Source organism: Opisthorchis viverrini (genome assembly GCF_000715545.1).
Source record: "Opisthorchis viverrini unplaced genomic scaffold opera_v5_132, whole genome shotgun sequence".
Lineage (NCBI taxonomy): Eukaryota > Metazoa > Platyhelminthes > Trematoda > Opisthorchiida > Opisthorchiidae > Opisthorchis > Opisthorchis viverrini.
This window is the reverse complement of record NW_008751789.1, coordinates 409,592-433,788: the sequence shown is the minus strand read 5'-3', so window position 1 is coordinate 433,788 and position 24,197 is coordinate 409,592. Positions and strand designations below refer to the sequence as shown.

At 42.2% G+C, this 24,197-nt stretch overlaps 1 protein-coding gene across 1 annotated transcript; it reads right to left on the bottom strand.

Annotated features, from left to right (window-relative positions):
- Window positions 1–523: 523 nt before the first annotated feature.
- Window positions 524–23,497, bottom strand: T265_06415 (hypothetical protein; the record flags this gene model as incomplete). The annotated part of the gene is made up of 3 exons (XM_009171673.1): window positions 524–2,568; window positions 3,922–4,995; window positions 22,982–23,497. The coding sequence occupies 3 exons, from the start codon at window positions 23,495–23,497 to the stop codon at window positions 1,192–1,194; spliced, it is 2,967 nt and encodes a 988-aa protein (XP_009169937.1).
- Between the last annotated feature and the right edge of the window lie 700 nt (window positions 23,498–24,197).

The following is a 24,197-nucleotide window of genomic DNA, read 5'->3' as shown; positions in this document are numbered from 1 at the left end:
TTGCAAAAAAATGTGTCGACGTTAGAGTCGATGAACTTAATGAAGTAGGAAAATTTGTGAACTTGATCCCATAGCAATTGGCAACAAATGGAAGACGAATGTCACTTGAGGCAAAAAACCCGTGACTCTATCACAGACTGACCAATAGATCACGTTCTAAACATTCCATTTGCCATAGCAACCACGCCATCGAATAATACAGAGAACTGCGTGAGCCTTTATGATACGATGGAGCGTTTTTAATTCAAAGATAGGACAAAACTGATTGTTCCAGCACAGCAACTAAACGGTACAAACAAGCTGCCATTTGGATGGGTTGGAAACACCTTCAGTAGAATTACTCGCATTGGTCGAATAGGAAACAATGCAGGAAAATCAATATGCAACACGTATAGAAGAGTATACTCCCAGCAGCATTCTGGCAAGAGCAGGAACAGTGTTCTGTTTAGTATATCAGTTCAAGTCTCGACCGAAGTGTGGCAGTAATGAATTATTAATTTTGTTGAGGCAAGCTCTATATTATTTGTGAGTGGAAGCAATAGGTTCGGAAACATTTTTAGTAAGGGGGTAGTGAGATAGAGGAATAAAAATGATATGACGGAAGCCAACAGGAATGGATAGATCATGTGCATTGTTAGCAAAATACCCAAGTCATTGTAAGTGAAGTAAAACTTCACAGTTATAAGGTGGTGCAAAATAGGTACTTGTGTTTGAGAGCAACTTCACAGCCGCATTGCATCACGACAAGGGTGATTATATAATAGGAGATAAAACTATTCAAATAAATTCGGCTGGCCAAAAGGTGGCACAGACAAGATGATCACCCGTTCAATATGCGGATTTGATATGCCGGTTGTTTTCAATCAGTCAAACAAACTGAGTTTGTTGAACCAGGTGCGAATTAGTTGGGGGACGTGTGAGCCAGAATGGTAGGACCGATACATACTTAGCACCTAGAAAAGTACAAAATTGTTAGCAAATTTCGTAAAACAAAATTATCGCAAACTAGTGAATCATCCGGGAGGTGAAATGGATCCGGGGGATAATGGATAGTTGATTATAAAGAGCAAAGACAACGATCGTTCACAGCGAACGACATACAGGCTGCAAAACCAAGCTGTCTTCGATTGTAGCGTGCCACTGAACCATGTATGTCTAAGTTACAGTTATGTACAAACAGGTAGGATTCATTCAACGTGATGGCGGAGTGGACAAGCGATCAGATGGTGCGTTCTCGCCATCTTCTGGCAAAACAGTTGTTTTACTGAAAAAACCCTCAGGACCGTCGAGAATTGAAAGGAAACAGTTCGAAGATGAAAAGAGTGTAGAATCACCAATCCAAGACGAAGTAATTGTTTCTGAAGAACCTGCTGCACCTGAACTGGACCAAGGTTGTGGGGAGAAAAGAGCACTCGATAGACCCACCGACTCGTATGAAGCGGATGAATAGGGAGTGTTCAAACTGGCGGTTAGCGAAAAATCTAAATCAAGAGGAATAGGCCCACTCGCTTCAACCAATCCATTGAGTGTTTGGAAGTCGAGATCAGATGAGTCTAAATTGAAAGCATCCAATATTGGACTAGAGGTAACTGGGGATGAGTTTAAAGTTGATTCAAGGTTTTTTTGTTCCTCTGAGTTCGAATACTGAGAGTCGCCGGATTCCAGGGGGTGAAGCACATCCGTTAAACCACTCATGTAGGAAAAGCATGACTCATTAGGTGAGGGTTGATGTAACGTGCTATTTCCTGAATCAGACATGCCAGGAATGACTTTGTCGGAATTGCTGGTTTCCAAATGTGCAAATATATCAACTGTATCTTGTCCGGATTCAGTCTGTGTCCACAACGCTGGTTGCAATTCAGCTTCATCTCCATCTGATAGAAAAACTGAAGCCCATTTTGGCATACGTAATCCATCTGGTGATGTGCCTAAGTGGGCTTCAGCCTCACCAGAAGTTGGGTACAGTCGACTAAAGTGCACAGAGTTGTCGGCGCTATCACCACGGCAATTGTTAAAAGAGGATTGTTTGCACGTCTGAGTTTCAACGCGCTTCGGTGTAGAATGACCTTGGGGAGGAATGGAGTGATATAAATGACCATCTGAATGGGCAGTAATACTGGTCCCGGAGAGAGAGGAACCGACGGAACTGGAGGAGGCTGCTGAAGAAGAGCACTCACGTTTGTTCAAACCTCGAGATCGAGGAGACAGGCCGGCCGGCACATACGGTGGTGTGACTCGAGTGCTTGCCCTCGGTAGAAGTCTAGGAAGGCTGCTTGGTGAATCTGACTGAGGGTTTCGAACATCAGAAACTCTCACTGTTTTGCCAGGTTTGGTAATTGGAGGCCAGCTGCAACCGACATCGTCTTCATCCACTAGAGGTATCAGGTAACTGGGACTACCACTCGCCTTAAAATGGGTGTGTGCCCCATTATTATAGCCATTCGAATATGGAGGTCTTTTTGGATGAGTGACACTCAAAGCGGATGTTAGCTTTTCTTCTTTCATACGATCTGGTGTCTCGTTGCCCGAGTCACGAGTGATGGCCCAGCGTGATTGCCTTCTACGTGGCTAAAACATAAAAAGTACAGTGACCGCTTGAAAACACGTCTGTCGAGAATAGGTGACAATAGCTGATAAATTTGTTCCCTGTTTCTACACCTGGCCTGAAAATAAGATACACCTGACTTCTAAATAAGCATCAGTCATGCAAAATGTCTCGAATGGTCTTATTTTAAAACGATTCCTCTCAGGAGACCGCCGTACCTACCGAACACGTTTCGACATCCAATCCACATCAGTATCTAATTACTACGAAAAACTAGGCAGCCAATCCCCTCCATCATTAGAAGGCTACCTACATAACTACTGTTTCATCATAGAGGCCACCATAACCATCCACAAATGTCAACATTATCACCACCACATCATCGGCAGCATAACATCTGTGTTCGACAAATGCTTCGATGCAGTCAAATGTTACCGCCAAACATAATCTAGTAATTATGTTTTCAAGGGCCGTCTACCCCTGAAAGCTACCATAATGATAATAATACTGAGGACTCAAACCAAAGAGTAGTGGTTCTCAGTCCGTCCAAATGTTGAATTTTCAGGTGACGAGTAAACAAAATAGGTTACAACAGGTCTTTCCATCAGAACCTGCAAGAGCTGTTCATCTCTAAAGCGTACACAACCCAACTTTCTACAGCGTCCACGATATTGTTTCTGAAGGGGGCTAGTAAACCTGCATATGTTTTGAATATGAAGAAAGTCATTTACCAAACACTTTTCCTCTGTTCAGATTAGTATAAAGAGTGCATCAGTGCATAGGTATCAAATGCAACCCGTATCAGCTCCAGGCACATAACCTTATGAATGGTGAAAAAGTTTCATGGAATGCATTTGTCGTTGAAGACAATTGCGCGACTAAGTGGCATGCGTTTGACAGCATGCATGGCTAAAATGCTGTACTACCTGACAAGTTTTCTCGGCTTGCCTGAAACTCCTCATATGCCATAGGGACTTGCTAAGACACCGAATGAAAAAAATTGCTTCACTCTTCTCCGAGCATCTTCTGTGCCCCGCAATTGTGCGATGTTTGTGCAATATTTGCACACTGATGACAAAAGTGGAATTACGCTTCAATTTGAATGTTTCTTTTACGTACAACGTTCAAGGTCATGAGGAACAACTACCTGCGGGACGGAAGGGTTCGACTGTGAAAAACTAAAATTTGTGAGGATATATATATATATATATATATACATTACAGCAGAAATATTCGTTTTGTTGCGTTAAAACCATTGTGTCATCAGAAAGGTTGCTTTTGGACATGGAGGTATCAGATGAACAGGTCATTTTCGTAATCGGACCGTTTTACAGTCGAACAAAACACTGCACGAACACTAAAGAGACCAAACTCACCGGTAGTGTTCTTGTGGGAAACTGCTTAACCTTAATTTGATGACGCATCAGGCGTAATCGTTTGTCGGCCTTGCTCTGCGGGTTATCTAGGTAGCCAATGAAACTCTCATGTCCCTCACGCCCACCGTAACTCTCAATAGAAGGAAGTGAGGAACTGGAACGTTGTTTCCTTGATACATCGGTAGCGGCTGATTGTAAGTTTGTCTCTGGACAATGAAGACGTCGAAATTTCGCCTCCCATGTCTTACGGTCAGTTGCTGGACTGATATAACGTGGCAGTGGAGTGTGGTTTCGACGTTTACCATCCGGAGGACTGGCTGTGCTGTTTTGAATTCCACCAAGAATGTTTTGGTCTTCTGGGGTTCCAAGGACATTTTGTGTCCTGACTTCGAAAGGTAGTTCATCACACATTGGATCGAGTTGCTCGTGTTCTGACAAAACCGTGTGACGATAAAGAGGGCTTTTGCGTCGATGAGTGTGGGTGGATTGTGAGCCTTGATTCGGACCAACTGTATCTTGTTGAAAAAGTGAAATGCATGGGGTGGCGTAGGTTGGATCTCTTTCCTGAGAGGTAGGACATGGTCTTATCTGGCTCAGATCGGCAGGCGATACCAGGTGATGTGAAACGACCGGTGGTTGCTGCCGGTAGACAGCCGAGTTGGCAGGCGAAGGTGCTGAGCTCATTGAAAGCGGTGAGGAAGATAGGGAAGATGAGGAGCCAGATAATGGAGAAATAGATTTATGACCACCAACACTCCAAAAATCTGGTGTCCCATAGGCATCTGACTGACCAACTGAGCCAATTAAATTCGCTTGCTGAGCGGTTCCTGGGAGGAAATTTTGCTGCACAAATTGTCCTTGCATTTGTTGTCGTTGTTGCAGCAGCATTGAACGGGGCACAGGAGGCGCCGGTCCCGGAGGTGGAGCCACCCGTTTGCATTTGGCCAAATTGGCCTCCAACCAGTCAGCATGTTTGGGATTGACACGCCAGAATCCACCTTTCCCACGTTCATTCTTGTCTCGTGGAACTTTTTCAAAGCATTTATTCAACGAGAGGTTGTGCCTGACAGAGTTCTAAAAAGATATCAAAGAAAAGTAAAATAAAGATGTCGAAATCAGTATGATAATTAAAGATAGGAACTAAGCGGATCAGTACTTAAACAGGTACACTAGTAACCACTATTACGGTCTGACTAGGTCACAATAACTTTACCTCTTACTCTTCACTGTTTACTGTGAACATGAAGCAACGTCGCAGTAATAGGACAGGATACATGACTGTATTTATCTTAAACCAGAGAATAGCCAAGTTTTAATAAGCCAACCGAATTGAACAGGACAATCACCACCAACAAAGCACACTTAATGTGAATCAGAGTCCCAGGAGTTTATTTCATTTTCCTTTCACAAACCAACAACAAGATGGAAAAAACGAAGTTTATGTATTGTGGACATGAAGAATGACTCCAAAGTAAGCCCAAAAACTGGTCACATCCGACTAGAATGGAGTACCATTCGTACCAGAAGTAAAACAGCATGTTCACTTCTGAGTAACCTCAATCGGTGCCTTAAGTAAACTGAGCGCCCGTAGCATCTTAGCGGCTCGGGTCCTTGGAAAACTAATCCTCCCTAATTTGGCTAATTTGAGCTATTTGGCATTCACCATCAACAGAATTTATGCGGCCTGATATAAAACTACCTAGCTGAATCCTTCAACAAACTGTTGTTCCTAGTTAGCATATTTTAAAACAGTTTCTAGGATAATGTCAGTTAGTTTTAAAAGTCAAGACCCGATTCTACGAACTGAAGACAGTGTCACTGAAAAAGTAGAAGACTTCGCCCAAGACAGAATATTAACCTGCTCGGACCCAAAACCGCTTGTTGAGTTTGACGGAATGCACCAGAAAGCAGGACAGCAGAGACCTTCGGTGAATAATGAGCACTTATTAAACTGGGAACCTGCAAATACAACTGGAGCTTTCCTTTGTGAGCGTAGACTAAATGTACCCTGGAACATGGATTTGAAAGTTACGAAAATCTGGGCGCTGTTGATGCTACCTGATTTCCACTATGTAACCTTGGGACTTCCTCATTTTCCGACTGAATAGGTTGCAACAACTGGCGCCAGAGCTGTCAGTTTCTCTTCAGGTTATTAGTGAATGGTCGTATATTTAGGCCTCGCGGAGCGGTTAGACCCATGATCGGCCTACAGTGCTCGAAACTGGCATCAGAAGTAGACCTGCATACATGCAGCTTTCGCTTCATACCACCGGGGTAGATCCGCCGCAATTTGCGACACCAAAGAGACCCGTTCATACCCTTATGAGACAGTCATAGTAAAGTTTTTTTAGTAGACTACGATAGCTTTTTAGAATTTCACTTACGAATCGGCTTGAAAAGGGTAGCAAATGATAGCCATGTGGGTAAGGACATAAAGGTCACTGGTACAAAAAAGGCATCGCGACCGTTCTTTGGGACTTTGCATGCGTAATTCTTGTTTTTGTCCGATTTATAGCTTCCTGTTTTGGGTGATTCATCTATTCTGGCACAAACTACCACTTGATTATTGGTTTACCACAGATCTACTACAGTGTTAAGATTTCACTTGCTAGCCCTATCACAATTGCAGTGATTTTTCCAAATGTGCCCTATTTCTATAAGCTAGAAAAAGTAGGAGTGCTGCGTTGGATGGATCTAAGTTCAGCATGCCTTTCTGTGTCAGTACTATTGAATATGTAACAACTTCATACCCCAAAAGAAAGAGCGCTTAGCCAACATGAACTAGATCAGAATGGTCTCTGAATCAAGCGGCATCATGTGTAGCACCAACCAAGTTTAACTACTTTCATCAGGAGTGTTGGTGGCTTCGTACAGATTTTGTACGTTGTTTACAATGTTCGTTCGACCGCCGTCATACCAGTGTGCGCGGACGGCACTTCGACTGGTGGCAGAGCACCTGCAATCCAAATGCCAAGTTCAACCAGCAAACAAAAAACAAGTCGTGTTTCCAACCAAGCTACTCTTATCCCTCAATATTGCCGATAACATGCTGTGTCTGAATAAATTCATCTCATGATAAGTTGGACTCCTCTATCTCTCTTAGTTTAAAGTTAGTTCCTTATTTAACGTACAAAGACTGACGGTACTGATCAGCAGATCGACCATGCTACAAAATCTTACTTTAGCTGATGGCCTAAAGCCAACATTCATCAAGAAAGTACCTCCATACGGTCTAATGTAATGTCATGGAACAGTCAACGTCGGCTCACCAGTCAGACTGGACTATGAAAATTTAGATTACTTCCACCAGCACCTGAACTTCTCCGTGCACGTTGAGATAAAAACAAGTTAATTTCAACGAAGATGAAACAGGTGAAACAGAACAGATTTGGACGTCAGGAGGATTAAGCGTCTTAAAATGACAGTGACCATCACTCTTAAAATAGGGTAAAAGTGAAAACGGTCTTGGTTGGTTGAGTTTAGTGGTAAGAGGTATAACTATATTTATTCCACTGAAGCTCACAAGGAAGGAAAACAAAGTTGGATAGGGCAATCCAAACGACTTCGCCTGACGTCTCCTTCGACAAAGCAGAAGGAGTTCGTGATCCCTTCTCTGTAGTCTACAAAACTGTGGCCACACCGGTGCATTGACGACACTGTCAGAGACAGGATGATAATCCGATATCATTACGTAATCCGTATTGAACAACAGGTATATCAAACATGGAATGTAGCAAACACCTGTAGTTGAAATTCATCGGTGGATCGTTCACTAAAGACAAGTATTCACTAACGATTCAAAATATATACAACAAGCGAAGCCATCGTTTCGCTTTTGCATTATCGGCGTGGTGAATCTTAGGCTTGAAGCAAGACAGCTTACAAAAATACATGACAGTATGGTTTCGCAAGAAAACCAATCTACGACATTCTCAACCTGTATACGCCGCTTATGCATCCGAAAAAACGTGGATAGATTGAATGCGCCTGCTGGCTCACATCTTTTGTTCACTAATCCCGAGCGTCTGTGACATATTCACGCATGGCTAATTGATGTGAGATTGATTGCTGCAGTTAATTGCAGCCCTCTGTCACCGGAACCCGTATTTTAAAACGCCGTTCAAATATTTTCACGCGGAAGGCGACCACATCTATGGGTTCGCATTGTTCACGCTGCTCAAGCTGGTCATGAAATGCATGAACCTTCGATGCGGGTTGATTACTAAACTCGAGTTACGACAGATGGTAAAAAGGTAGGAAATTAAAACCACACCAGGGTGTGAACCAAGAGGTGTTCCATAAAAATGAAATCCGACCGAAAACAGCCAAATCTTAGAGTTGCGGTAAAAATGATTTTGCTACCAAAATACCTACATACTCAACTCGGGTTGGCAGAAGTCTCTTTAAATAATCATGCAGATTTTTTGATGTGTAATCGTCCCTTCCATTCATTCCTCAATAGCATGACGCTGGTGCGGGTTGTCAGCCGACCGTCTAGTTCTAGTTGCTTGCATTCGCATCAATATCGCTTGAACAACCCTACTCCTGTGCTTGTGCAAGTCTACCGTTAAATCTACACCAAACGGAGGGAGCATTGAACTAGAGTTTGGCTCTCAATAAGGCTTCTCAGTAATGTACATCTTAGGCCATATAGAGAGGTGAACCTTGAACATTTGAAATGCGAAGTGACCAGGTTAGCACAACTTTGCCTGTATAAGCTGGGCACACATGAATTAAAATGTGTGAACTCACCAGAATAATTGCCTATAAGAAGAAGATGGTCTGCTTGAGCAAGAGTAATGCTATACAGATTCTCCAGGTTTCGCAACCGCCCATAACGAACACAAATTTGTCCGGTGTTTTTAAAGTTCTCATGGCATGTCTGACTGAGCATCCTTCACAGGTGCAACGGCACCTCGACACATTGAGGGCAGTTACTGGGTTGTCACCCGAGGCCTTGAAGAACCAACCACACAGCCCACGTGTCAACACGTTCGCCTGATCAGTCATGATAATTCACGTGCGTTCAAAATGCCCTGATGGGAGATTGGTGGCAAGTTCAAATCCAGGCACTACTGATGAGCTGTCATTAGAGAGTAACGAGTCCAGTGCATGTTCTCTACTCACCAAAATAACGGTGTAACACGGAGAGGACTGTTTGAGCGTGGTTCATATAAAGTGAAAATCAGTTCCTTAAGGTTCAACCATGTTAGGACGTCCAAAGACGGACAGCGGTTTCCAGCGTTACGGGAAACAGTGAGGCGAGGCATCTTGATAGGTAAGAATATTGTTCACCTCAGCAGGACTGAGAAGTCAGCCTCTCCATACGTATGAAAGCAGGTATACCTCCCCATGGATGGGTTGGTGGAAAAGGGCTCTAAAATCAGCACACGTTGATCAGTGAACGACTGCCTGCAACCGTTGGTATATTGGCGAGATGGTTCAGAGAACTGAAGAGTCCAGATTCCGACGTTAATAAAAAAGTACTTGAAGTACGCAGTAATGTCAAACGTCAGACTTTTATGCCTTACCGCATCCACCCCTGGGTTAGAACATCCACCAGATATATTCAAACTAAACTGTCGACGGAAGCGAAACCAGTTGGAGAAAGACTTGTCTAACTCAATTTAAAAGAGTAAGCTGTCGTTATCCACAACAACAGATATGACAGATCCAACACTCTGTAAGCAACCTATGAACCCAGGGTCCGTGACTCCGCAAATACGTAACAGTGGGTCGTAAAAGCAAACAGTTGCAATAATACGCAAGTTACTGTTGACACAAGGAACCTTCTACTACAATGAAATAAACTCATTATCATCATCATCATCGACACCATAATATCGGTGTTCAACATTGATGCTTCATTGCCGTACAGCCATGATTTATTTGAAAGCCTTATTGTAAAGAAAAGAATAAAGGTAGACGGGGAAGGGACTCAGTGCTAGCTCACTAAAATCAGTCCGAGGTGCCTACACCTCCAGCCATTCCCTAAGACAATCTGGATAGAAAATGATAACAAGAACGCCACTGACATCGGTTGGCAGCCACATCTTGTTGTGTCTTCAACCAGCCGCAGTAGAGATCGCGCGGTCGCCATCCTGGAATGCGAGCAGCACCGACAGCACCTAAGTGTTTCGTAATCTCCTTCATACTTCTCTGTCAAGTCAGGATTTGGACACCTCTCTGCTTGCGCCAATCTTGGTAAAATCCCAAAAATCGCTATTTCAATAACTTCACCTGGTAACTCCACAAGCCCAACCGAGTTTTGGTAACTTAGAAGCAGTATCCTTCACCTAACTGGACAAAATATATAGATCACTTATCCCAGTAAACAACGAAGAATTTCTCTAGTGAAACTGTGGACAGCCGTTAACTGGCTAAGAATTGGGAGAACGGGTGATCAGAGCCCCTTGTCAAGCCGGACAGACCGATAGTTCATAACAAATCTTCCATGTACTAGAAATGTGGAATTCCAAACTGAGAATTAATAATAAACACTTTGATAAAAGGAAGAGATCGATAGAATTCAGACAGATGTTTTGGAATTAGTCTTTGGTGTATACCAGACATGATTCTAGGACACATGCCGCTCAACTAGCTGCTCTGCGGCAATGAAAATTGCGGTTTCTGGAGAGACGTATGGAAAATAATGTAACTTTAGCGTGGCTGGGATGATCTTTGACGCAACGTGAACACAGCCAAATCGTTACGGGCGCGACTAACAGATCTATGGACAGTTTATGAACCCCGCCAAAGCCTTCGACGCAGTCGACAGTAGAAACATATGAAAAAGAAATCTTGGTCTTTTCATCTAAGCCTGTGGGCCAGGATGAAAGCCCAAATCTGGACCTTCGAAATACTTCTAGCTGAGTTTAAAATGAACGGAATAATAGGGCGGAGTCGTATCTTTCCCCAGTCCTGTTTCCTCCGTAGACAGTAACCATCTACACAGAAGCGTTGAACTAAAACTAAGGTAATCTACCAATCCAGTAATGACTGGAGGCATTTGCTAACCAAAACGCATGTAGATACTGCCGCTTGTGGGCAATTGCGTTTTATCCTCCTGTTCTGAAGTTGGGTTGCAGTGGATGACTCTGTTCTTCGGCTCAACGACACCTCACTTTAGTTTGAATATAAAACTCTGAAAAATCTACCATTATAAGGCAAGACTAGGCGTCCGAATTGAGACACAAAATATTCAGCTTAAAGGTTGAGAGAAAGCTTTTGCACAAACATCAAATACCTTAGAAGAACAATCCCCAGATCTCAAGCCCAATGGCGCACGGACAGTACAGCACTTGGTTGACCTAAAAAACACGTCCGAAACAACCGAAGTTGCCATGCTGTCTTCACTTCTGTATAAGAGCGGAAGCCAGAAACTCTGCAGACGTGCTCGAATATTTAAATGGTTAAATTTGTGTTATCCAATGCATAATATTTCGAATCAAGTGGATTGCTGAAGTTCCTAAGTTCTTAGAAGGGCAAGCACTTTACGATGAACTCCACATACACTCTTCTGTTCCATTTGAGAAATACAGTCTGTTCCCTCAAACTAGACCATCCCGATTTTTCTTCTAATCCTGAGGAAAGATGACAGAGCAGTACACGAGAATTATCGGGCAATCATCCTTATGCATAATACCGCCAATATGTATGCGTCCGCACTCCTAGAAAGATTTTCGATAGTTTTTATTGGATAATTCGTCTAAGATCTCAATACACCACCAGCAGTTTTTGATAGTATAAAAAGCTTGAACACCACCCGACAAAGGTGGTTGCCATTCGAAAGAAAGGTAGTGTGGACCAGCTATTCTGGAATTTGAATTCTGAAACACCGGAACAAAATTCACAGCAAATTACTGCCTGCTTCATCAATTATCACGCCGCGTTCCGCTCCATCCACGGTTGCTGCTAAAACCAGCTAAGTGGTTGCTCCGTCAGCGCATATTACTTGTGAACGAGGGCCCCAGTCTCGGTTCAAGGCGAGGAAAATTCCCAGTTTGACATTGTCCTAAATGTTAGGCTAGAATACCCTTTATGACTAGCGTTATTTAAATTTGTAAGTGATTAGGTGATGCAAATACTTTGGCATCCGCCTGGCCTAATTACTTGGACTGCAGATCTTGAATAAACAGATTTTTTCAACTTAGTGACAACATAAAACGCATATGAGCTGCTTTTGATCGAAGTAAAAGTCTTTCCTGCATGCCAATGGTCACCGAGTAAAGTTTTGCGTACCACTGTCTTTCGATTCTTGGGTTTTGCCGCCCTCAGGGTCATGATGAGAGGCGATTGACCTGTGAGTGAATACAGCAACATACGTCATCATGTGAATTGCGCGGTCCCTATGGATTGGAAGTAGAACTAGCTTGCATACAAAAATTCATGCATTCAAAACTGCAATCCATCCAGCCTTATTTACGGTTGTGAAACTTGGCCGCTTCGTGTATGTTAAGCCCACAGACTTGAGATTTTTGCCACTGGTTTGGGGCGCATTCTGAACTTTTGACTTCTTGAGAAAAGACCCATATCAATGACTATGGAACGTCGCTTTACCTTTCACATCTCAGACAACCGCTAGAACAAACTTTAACCAAATATGTTGTTAAACAAGGCCTAATGGTTGGACTATTTGGGGTTAAAGGTTGAAAGTAATATCTGGAAAGTGTGATTCAAACTCGGGCGCCCTCGATTCTATTAGTTGGATAGGCTGAAGGTTGAGCAGAAAAACTGTAACCTACATTCCACATAAAGCATACTTAACGGTCGAGAGGCATGGAAAATGATCATCAATGCATTCGTCATCGCCTCCGCGGTACGATGCATTTTAATGCTCTAAAACATGATGGAGGTTAGAACTAGGCTGAGTCTCGCAAGTTTAGCCACGGTCATATAATCGACATAAAATTCAGACGCGGATGCTTTAGTAAAAATGGCTTTCAGGAACACCAGCTTACAAGCACTGGCCTGCCTAATAAACAAGAAAGATTAGACACCAGTAAGTTTTCCTCCAAATTTCGGTAAGCGCCCACCTGACCTAGGTACATTTTAAAAGAAAACATATCAGCCTCAGCCACAATGAAGATGGGAGTTTCAGACCATCGAAACCAAATAAACTTCACTATACAGGACAAAGCTCAGCTTGGAATGGGACATACGTAATACCAGGTACCTAGAGGGACAACAATAATCCGCAGACTGAATTGCCAATATCGAGAGACCTGGTTCTAGTGCTATCTCGTGACTTGTGTTTTGAACGGTATCCCGAGGTATTAAACTTAATGAACATGAGTGTTAAAGTCCCATACAATGATAAGAAACATTTTACGGGACGAGGCAAATGAACCTCAAATATCCTGGCGGGGTAATTTTTATAGTGATTTTTTACCCGAACAAATGAACACAATCTCCTCTTTGTAGAAAGTGAACTACTGACCAGGAACAAGACCCTGTTTCTCAGTGTCGAGGTTGAGTTGAATATCATTCCACTTTTTAAGTAGATTTTAAATAATTGTGTACGGGGTGAAAAATCCACGCCAAACAATGACATTTAAACTAACTTTGTACCATTACTGCCCTGGTGCATTGCGATGATACGGGAATATCAGATAATGGAATAGTGTGGGGTACTTATACTTGAAAACAGTGTATGGAATGTTCCTCTTCTTCAGGTTTTAGATAACTATACCAAGAGGTCAAACGGATGACCACCACTGTCCCCAGGGCAGTTTTACGTCCATTACAAATATCCAACAAGATTTTCGATGAGACAAACAAGCCATTTCAAAATTCACACGAAAAAAATGTCGTTGATGACTACCAACAAATGGTTCTATCGGCAAAATGCAAGCAATTTATGTACGAACTGCAGCAGGCTATTCACAATCTACTTGTTTCCAAACGTTTGATGATGATGAATACAACAGGTGTTGGTTTAGTGGACCTTCAGAGACGGTTTGAGATTAGTACTGATTCGGTGAGCCCGAGAACACCCTACAGCAGCCCCAGCAGTATTAGGAATAAATGTCTAATATCGTTATGTCAATTTGACAAGGATACGCAGTGTGCAGATCACATGCAAAGTAGACCTTCACATCCTGGTCCATAATCTCTTCGTACAAGACTCTCACGATCTCAAATCAAAAACTAGTTACATCACGTCCTTCCTCAGTAATGAGGATAAGACCGCAGTTCATCGAGATCGTGCACTATATCCCACTAACCATAATCGAGTATCCAAGGTTGTGCGTAGTTCTGATCGTGGAACAGGAGACTGTCCGTAAAATTCAGATCTGCAAGTGACTATATTAGTCTGAAACCAACGTGACGCCAAAGCTGACGGTACTGAATGTCCGAACGACTGATGCATTGCATGCGTGGAGTTCGTGTGAGAGAGTGAGTGAGCATGATGCAATACATAAACGGAACATAATTATTGCGAACAAAACCATGTGGTCGGTCGAAATAGTCCCCACAAATGATTGAATGTCAGAAAACGAAGAATCTCTAGTTTACTTGACTCATTACACCGCCTTGGGACCTACAAAAAACCGCAAGATAAATTCGTGAAAACCAAACTATTGAGCAATCAGAGAATATGTATATGACGGACGATGAAACACAAACATCCTGCACCACCCCATCATCATATAACCTGGTCGTTAGATTATACTCAAACAATTCCACTCATCCACACCATTAGGAGAACCAAATGTTCGTAAGAAATAATCAATAGAGCGTTTTAGTTAACTGGACATTTACACAGTGTTTTCATAAGAAAAACAAAATACCAAACCCCATAGAAGTTTCGAGTGCGTAAACACACTTGGCCATGCCAGACGCAAGCGATTAAAAACACTACTTCCTATTCCTTACTGTCTGTTTAGGATTGTCTAGAGCAACCCAGCTTGGGCGTATCCGAAATTCGTGAATGACCAACCGTTGGTAAAATCATTCGGTGCCTTAGATAGCTGGATTTTACAAGCCTCGGTTAGTAGATGCCACAGACGCAACGTAACTAGAGAACAAGCGAAGCAAACTCAAGTCTAGTTCAGCATGAAATAACTCTCTCACAGAAAAGGGCAAAACTAAATGTTATTTCCTTTCTCACCTACTTTCAGTGCGTAGACAGATGCACCTGGAAGCAAACCAATCATGCGGAACAGGGAGTGGGGTAAAATGAATTACGAGATCGGGGTGTATCACGTCTTCGTTGATATTCCGTTTAAGAATTGATAAGAAAAACCACTCAATACATGCCTAACGACCACCAAGTTGGGGGTCATTGCTACTGTTTTTACATAAGAAATATCAACTAATGGGTAAAGCAGGCGCCTGTGGTAGTCACACCTACGACTACATCGAATGATATTTTTAAGTTTATATGTGGAAAAGGCTTTCAGTGAATATCCCTAACTATAGAACAGGCAAAGGAGCAAGCTCATCAGATGATAAATTTCCATATGAATCAAATAACAATTACCACATTAGTAATGGAGAAGTGGCGTACTCAGGCCCACAAGCTGGGTCCTATCTACAGACGTCTTCTTCAAAAGCATATCTGACACCTCATAAACTCCATGTGCCGGCTACCAAACAAGCCTGTCACCCACATCAAATATATGCTACTGTATGCCAGTGACCAAATCATCTGTTAGTCACCTAACCATTGTTACGCGATTAAATCACCACCCAGCAAAATGAATCAAAATACCCCCCACTAAAATTCACGTTTCAGTCTTCAATATCGGTACTCTCCGTCAAATTGGGCAACACGCATCTCTTGTTGAATCCTTGCGTTCTCTCTTTATTGATGTATGCTGCCTCTCGGAAACACTTACGCAAGACCTCACCACAGTTGTGCACTTCGAGCCACTTGGGACGAGCTCAGATGTCGCATTCCGCTCTGACCTGTCACCCATGCTATGTTTTACGACGGCGCACCAGTGGTCCCGTCGCAATCTTTTCTGTGACACTTCTGTTATTTTTCCACACGTCCGAATCAATTGGTGGGAAACATCCTTTTTTACATTCCACTTGCTGTTCTTTAGCTCGTGCCAGTGCAAATTGACATACATACAATCAGCTGGCACTTATAGTCAGAATTGGATTGATTGTAGATGGCACGTTTTTAGACCAGATTGCTTAAATGAACACTAGAAAGCCGAAGAGTAGAACAGAGCAGCAAGAATGTCGGATGGTTTGTAAGAAGGCCTGAAATGAGCACACTATTCGTAGACAAAACCCTGTTGGTCAGTTGGCTCGACGTTCAAAAGAAATTTTCACGATGTTATAAGGCCGTAAAACGCTACACTACTACTTGAGTGTATCTGAGTTGGGTAGCTCAGATATTATCACAAAATAACAACTACCTGATGGACGGGACGTAAGTAGGCAGTTAAGTAGAGATAACGGAAACCAAATTGGGCTGAAATTTGGTAACAACCGAGAAATCATCACATTAAACCAACTCAATGGTTGAATCATCCGTAAAACTACATTGTCTGCGAGAAAATTCAAACAAACAAGATCCTGTCAGGTTTAAGGTTCCAAAGTCTTCCTCAAAACATTTTAGCAGAAGCTGGCCGTTTTCTTTGTGGGTTGGAATACGAGCAAAAACGAAACCTTTAAGCATTTTGCGCAAGAAAGAACATAGGTAACCAGGAAAAGAATGTGTTTGGCTACTCTAGATTTAACGCAAAGCAACAGTGCCTGCTATAGCTGTCGGCCAGTTGAATACGGAGGCAGCAAAGAGCTACAGCTACAATAATAGGTTAGTTGCTTCAAAATCTGGTTCAGAAACTGACTATGTGCGTATCCTCAGCAGATCTGGCTTCAAGGACCCACAACACAAGGAAAAATTTATAGTCCCAGACCTTCGAGGTGGAACGAAGTACAGCGTATACTTATGTTGCTTTGACAACCTGTCTACAATTCGTAAAAACCGAAATCTTGTGGGAAGGAGATGAACTTCTGATTGGAGAAAATTCATTTTGCATAACCACTACAAGTCATTAACAACAAGCAACTCTGCCCGCCTAATACAACAAATTGCGGCAACTTATGACCGCAAAACACTTTGGCAACAGGCGGCTGATAATCACATTAGACTGAAAGACGCAGAAGTTGACTACTTCATGTAGACTGTGGATGGTCGGAGCGTTGCGCCTGTTCAAGTGTGTGCTTACTCTCACCTTTGTTTGCAATCCAGATGCACGCTAAACCAAACAAAGTTCAGCATTCTATTAGAAAACCTCCAAAATGGCCGTGCACATTGAAATCATGCCCATCAAACCCTTACTAGGTAAATCCGTGTTAAAGTATTTTGCTGAGGTGTGATCACATAAAAGTGAACTGCTTGGTGAAGACAAAGTTTATTAGGAGGAAAGTAACTGTGATAAAGAGTGATCATCCGGAATCCACCAAAATAATTTTGGGAAAGTCAACATGGTTGAAAGTTGTTTAAACAGCTTCTTGATAGTCTTCTGTGAATAAGATTCAGGATAGAAACAAAGCAATACATAATTTTGTGGAAAACAGGCTTTTTGTTATCACAACCAGTAGTGAAACTATACCTACTTTGTGTACACTATTCGAGTTTTCAATCACGAATCACTGTGCTGAGCATGGTATCGGAACCACAGGATCTGAAGTTTACTCGTCGATCACCCTTTGATTGACTGCTTCAAATGATGGAAAGAAATAACTCGGAACTCCTGATTGCTAGAAAAAAACAGACACGTCTTCTTCAGTTGATACCTTCTTCTCACAATGGCTGCACTTCAAATTTCTCCAGGCCACAAGAGCGCTAAACGGTTGTTTGATAACAGTAAAAACCTTAGTGTAAAGGCAGCATAGTTGTCGCACCAGTGCTGATACGAACTGACGGGTGAAATCCATCAATATGTATCATCCTGATACTTTGTAACGGGATATTTAACGTGACTGCAAATAGATCCAACCCAAAGTTCTGTTGTGATCTTGTCTATCACCTTCAATGAGAAGTTCAAGCCGTTTGTATTACTTATATCGAGTACCCAGATGACACATCTCTTCTTGAATCTGTCACCATCGTAGTGCAAACGCTAGCAAATAATCTAATTAATTTTTTTTACGGTTTAGCATACTTTTTAAGCCCACAAAGTCCTGAGTGCTGTTGCGAGACTGGGTGAGCTCGAATGATATGATTGAGGTAGTAGGCATATTTGTCTACCCAGACAGTTGTATCAGTCCCGGTGTTCTAGTCAGATACGATATTTCCACCCGCGCCAGGGCAGCTTTCGTGAACCTGCACCGCATGCAGTGTAGGCGTGACATCAGCTTACCTGTCAAGTTTAAAATACTACAGCGCGCTTCATCTTATTATACTGGTCACAAACCCGGCCTCTGCTCATCAGACGTTAAAAAAATCTTCTTCGGAACACCGAATTAGTAAGACTAAGCTTCTTCGAATGGTTTCCGGTGGAACTCGTTTACGACAGATGAATGATCAAACTCCGTATGTTGCGCTGGCTTGGCCACGTGCTCCGCATGCCAGCTTACAGACTTCCTCAGAGGGATCTCTTTGGACAACCAAGTGAAGGGTAGAAAAGAGCCAGGGGTGGTCAAACAATGACCTGGCAGAGAATTATGAAGGTAAATACCAGAAAACATAGTTGCATCGGTCATTGTCGTTTTCGTGGATCGGCACCCGGAAACAAGACACATCGATGGGTAGACACATTTTCTGGCAGCCCAGTCGCACCCTCGGTGGCATTCATGCACAGCGTCCCTGCCACTCTTCTCAAGGTAAAGTTCACTGACAACCCTGTATATCCGCATCAATTATGTCGGTTATTGTCTTCAACGCGCAGCTACCTATCTCACCTCTCTGAATCATCTGTGAACGAAATGTGGTAGCTGGAACCACTGTACGCGTTTTTTACGGAGGATGATGAATCGTAGTCATGGTCAAGTGAACTGCGCAAATTTGGGATTATAAACTTATTTGACAAGATCGCTCAGGGACCTGGCCAGTTCTGCTTCGAGTTGGATGTCACACAAGTTACCTTTTTTCAAAAGCACACCATATCAGACAAGCAATATACGGAACACTATAATGTCCGACGAAACTGCTGAGAACCGGTTCACCTTTTCACTGTTTACTTTTAGATATGAAACAGTGAAACAGCCTATAAGCAAAATTTCTATTAGCAAGTCAAATCATCTAAATAATCATTTGGAGCATGTAAGAATGACCGCATGGATTAGGTTTAGGAGTTTCCTTGGTCCTACAAGCTACTCGAGTCACAGAACATATCGGTCATTCTTCATAATTGTTCCATCATTTCCAGCTATAGTTTCACTTACTGCTATATTACTAGGGCAAGTCAGTCGTTAATAAATGGTTGATAAAACGGATGGCTGTTTCTCGTAGAGAAAGCCTTCTTCATCTCTCAAGCTTTCGATGTCCACCATCTTTCCTTAGGCTCTTCGCTATTTGGCGTCTGAGGGACTTGAGTGCGTCGTTGCCGTAATAGCAGGCTATCACAGATTTTTGATCACTGATCAATAAACGATATCTGCCGGTCTTTTGGCCAAATCGGAAGACTGAAGCAGCTTTTTTTAACCTGCGTTACATGCGATGTAGGCCTAACATCAGCTTATCTGTCAAGGGTCGAGTTTACGATGCTCGTGTGCGCTTTATATTGCTATGCGGATCAATATCCTAGCCACTGCGCGTCGAGGACGTCGAAACACTTTTAGCGTTCCACCAACAATATTTTCAAACCATTTTCCGAGTCTGATGGGAACACCATCTTACTGGATGGGAATCACAAGATGGGATATATCAGTGGTTATACACACTATCAGATATAGCACAGTCGCGCCCTCAACGTCGCCGGTGCATCCAAACTATTGCCTTCAACGCATAGCTCCCTTTCAAATCCCCCCACCTGTATTTATGCACCAATTTATCAGCTCCCATGTTCCATACGCAGACACTTACCCCAGCTCTCCAGACGCAGCAAGCAAGAGTTCTTCCTAAATGGGTCTGAAACCAGAGAGGGATCCAGCTGATTCCAAAACAAAACAGTTTGACTTTAGTGGTAGTTTTCTGTAGTAGATTATTAATTGACATTTCTTAATTTGGCGCATAGTGAGTGCGGTTCCCAAAGACACTATACCTTATCGGCTTATTAATATAAATAGGTCAAATCGTGTATTTTGGATTATCTAGCTCTCATACAAATGAGTCAGGCTGTTGGGTCCTTACTTTGTCCAGAAACAGGATGTTTTGGATACTCTATTCGTGCACATCCCTCCACAGCATTTTAAAAGATAAACAAAACTGTGCACATAGATTGTCAACTTGTGAAAATGTTTCCCTGATGTAGCTGTTTTAGTCACCGCAAGTGTGCATGCTTTTGTCTTAACTCGACGATCCAAGAACTATATTTCATGATATTTCATATGAACTATGTTGATCATAACTGTCATTTTGAATGTTGGTGAAAATCATTGAAAAAATTCGACTTGCAATCGACTCCTTCTGAGTTATCGTTTAGTTTACGTAACAAATACACGGAAAAGATGGCCGTTGATTCAGAACATCTTGTTAATACTGAAAAGGGCAGACGGAGTTCAAAGGGATGTAGCTAGGAAGCAAGCATGGCTTGGTTAGTATTTGAATATTCATAGCTTTTTACGTTCGTAAATTGAGATAATTTTTTACTCGTATCCTTAAAAACAAACACTGACCTATTATCTGACAATAAAGTGACGAATTAAGACTTACTCTCCTCGTTCAAGTTTACATTATTCGCTGTTGAGGTAAGCGTCAGTTTGTCTACATAAAACGAAGCTGACTGCCTGACGAACGTAGTCATTTGCTTTCACTTACTTATCTGTAGCTTTTGTTAAAAGAAAGTCCAACATATAAAACATTGAGATAGGCACATTTCAAAGAGGATACGTTTTTTAATCAACAGGAAAATGTTTGGGACCGACTGGGTAGTCATTGTTTCAGAGGGATTTGGCAAACATTCGGTCGATTTATTGCAGAACAATGTTTGGCTTTTGACACAAAAGCATCATCGAGCTAAGTGAGTAAGTAAGCAGTTTGATTGGGATTTAGGGCAGCCAGAGACCCACTCCCTGAAATTTCTTTTGTTGGTCTGCAGCACCATAACCTTTGGCGGCAAATAGTACGAAAGTGCTTTGTGGAAAGGTTGCCAGATACTAACACCTTGTTTAAAGGGCACCACCACAGCTGCAAAAATAAGCTAGATCCAGAATTTTAACCACTGCTGAATCCATCGGCATACGTACTAATAGATGCCACCCTTGTGTTTGAAATCTTCTTATCTGTACAATAGAATCTTTTGGTTGACGGACTAAATCTGAATAGCGTTCTTGGTTTACTATGGACCTCTACTTTGATCAACAGGCTTAACTTGTTAAACGGTTTCATCCGTTACATGTGTCTGGGTTGGAAGGAGACACAATCAACAGGTTAAATGAAATCACACCATGTTGCTCCATCATCATCAAGGAACCAGTATTTCTCACCGGATAATATCATCTAAGCTGTGATGCCTATTCTGATTCGTTAAGTTTGAAACAAATGAACCACAATATTGGGCATAATTAACAATCAGTTTGATGACCTCCTGCATTACTATAGGTGTCTTAAATACATGAAACTGGTCAGTTTTTTAATCCGTTTCATCTCATATTCTGGAAAGCACAAATAATGTTTTCATGTCGAAACTTTTCACTTCGGAGTCAGGTAATCCTGGAAGGTTTGTGCATATCATAACTATTTTAAAGTATCTTGTTATCGCAACACGCAACACAGTTAATAAAAAAACTGAAATTTACAGGGTATTTTGGCCTGAGTTAGTCTATTAATTTCTGGCTTGTACGCCGACTGGCGACTGATCAACTAACAACTCAAATGGATCAGTATGAATTCTTGGGACCCAATTTCGCGCTTAAAAAATACCCTAAAACACCTTTCCCAACATTTAGCCATTATTCTAAATTTGTACCAGACTTCTGTGTTCAGTGTAACTAGATGTGTGTCTAAATTACCGCAAGGAGACCAATTTATCTTGTTTTTGCTTTGAATCACTCAAATTGTTTCTGCCATCTTTGGTTCAAAATCCCTCTGTACTGTTTGTGTCTATGGATAAATTTCAAGAAAACTTAGCCGCTGAACCTAAAAAGGTACCTCTTCTGCATATTTCTGCCATTAAACATCTGCTTTTGTTGCTGTTGGAATAAAAATTCTATCACGGGTCGCAGTTTCATTCACCAAAACTCTGATAGACCGCGGCAGTAAAGTCAGAGTAGAGTATATGGCACGCTGGCAATATAAACGTGATATCCCTGAGATCAACAGTAGTTGGTCGTACCGAAAAATTGGTTTTACATTATGTGATGTCTATCTCGGCAAACCTCAGGCGACTGCATTTTCATCACCGTAACAGATTCTCATTATAACCCCTGACTTACTCGATAATCAATATTATAAGAACGCCAAGGTTTTGAAACACATAAACTGCTGCCATTTATCACTGGTTCTACATGCAAGCATAATGGAGGATGTTTTTATTAACTTCTAGTCCACTAACCCTTGTTTTTGTCCCAAACTTGACCACTAACATAGTAACCCTCGTCATTTCTCACCAGTCTTTTCCAGACCTTTTTTCACACCATCGGCGATGTTTTATATGTGTTTCATGAGGAATTGCTTTTTGTACTCATTAATTTGCTTCCTCAGCGCTTTTACTGTAAACACCAACTGCTACATACTAAGATATAAGAGTGAAAAGTGCCTAAATGTCTTTCAATTATCCAGGGCACAGCGAATAAAATCAGGCTGATATGTCACTGAAGCATGACCTATAATCATATCCATTACTGCGGTCATGGGTCTGAAATCTGAAGGGTGCCCATATTATAAAGTCACCAAATCGGCATACCCAAAGGACTGGGCTTCGTACCGCACGAATGGGAGTTGATCATCCGTCTTAGTTGATAGGCTAAGGTGCACAACACCTTAGAGACTCACCTGCCAACTTGAATCTGTATGACGATAATAAGCAAAATTGTTCATTATCCATCCATAAATATCCGAAAGTGTAACTTTTGGTTTTCCAAGTTCCCGCATTGCAAGGCAAATCAGCGTCGCATATGAGAACGGTGGTTTTCCTGTCCATTTTGTCCTGTAATCCATACGAACCTGGGGGTCACACAGGCTTCCAGCAAACGGTTGTGTGCCAGCGGAAGATTTCAGTGTAGCATCTTTACGCGCAGAAACGTTATACAGAAAAACTGACGTACTTGTATTGAACTCAGACGACTTCTGAGTATTATCTAACTCCAAACCAACCGGATGCATATCCTGACCATGAATGACATAATTACAAAATTCGCTTACATAAAGCCAGGTGAGATTTGTCAGCGAATCATCGGGTGTGTCAACGGCATCCAGCTTTTGCAGCCAGTTTTTTCTCAAGCGTTCTGACAACGTACTTAATCCACCCTCATAGAATTCGACTGTGCGGCTTATGATATCCAGAGGCATCGATTAATGATCATACGACGTATGAATCATATAAGTCCGAAATTCGTGAGACACAAATATTTTGATAAACGGTTCTATGAGCACTCAATATAACATATTGCCAGCCGCCAGGGTTTCTGGACGAAACTGAAAGCCGTTTGTATTGCCGCTTTTCTACCCCGCTCCCTTTTATCGGTGAATTTACGTAGCCTCGTAAAACAACTACTGATCCAACCTCAAGTTCATTTCAACTGGCGCTAGAGTATAGAATCGATCGAGCAATATATTCTTCTGTTTCGTAAAATACAACACACTGATTACTAGTTTCCCCTGCAATGTTGTCAGTACCCATTCGAAGATTTCTAGAGACCTCGGGAATCCAGAAAACAATAAGGTCTGTAGAATAGTTAAGAAATTAGGGATGTTGGCCAGAGGTCATAGTCTTGTTGCATGGTGTCTCCAGTCGGACTTCCATGATGTGTGGAAGGATAGAGGTGGTCTGAGCTTGAGCCGTGAAAAAAGGGGTCAGTTCAAGTCCAATTGCGCATCAGGAAGTTTGCGGGTTTCGCAAGAGTGGCATGTTTCCTTCAGTATTGTTCTATCCCGGAATCTCACGGGAAGTAATATGGAAGCTAAGTGTCAACCAGACACTGAATGCCCAACACGGTACACTCATGTACTTCATACGCCATGTATGTGTATTGGAGACATTTATAAACCT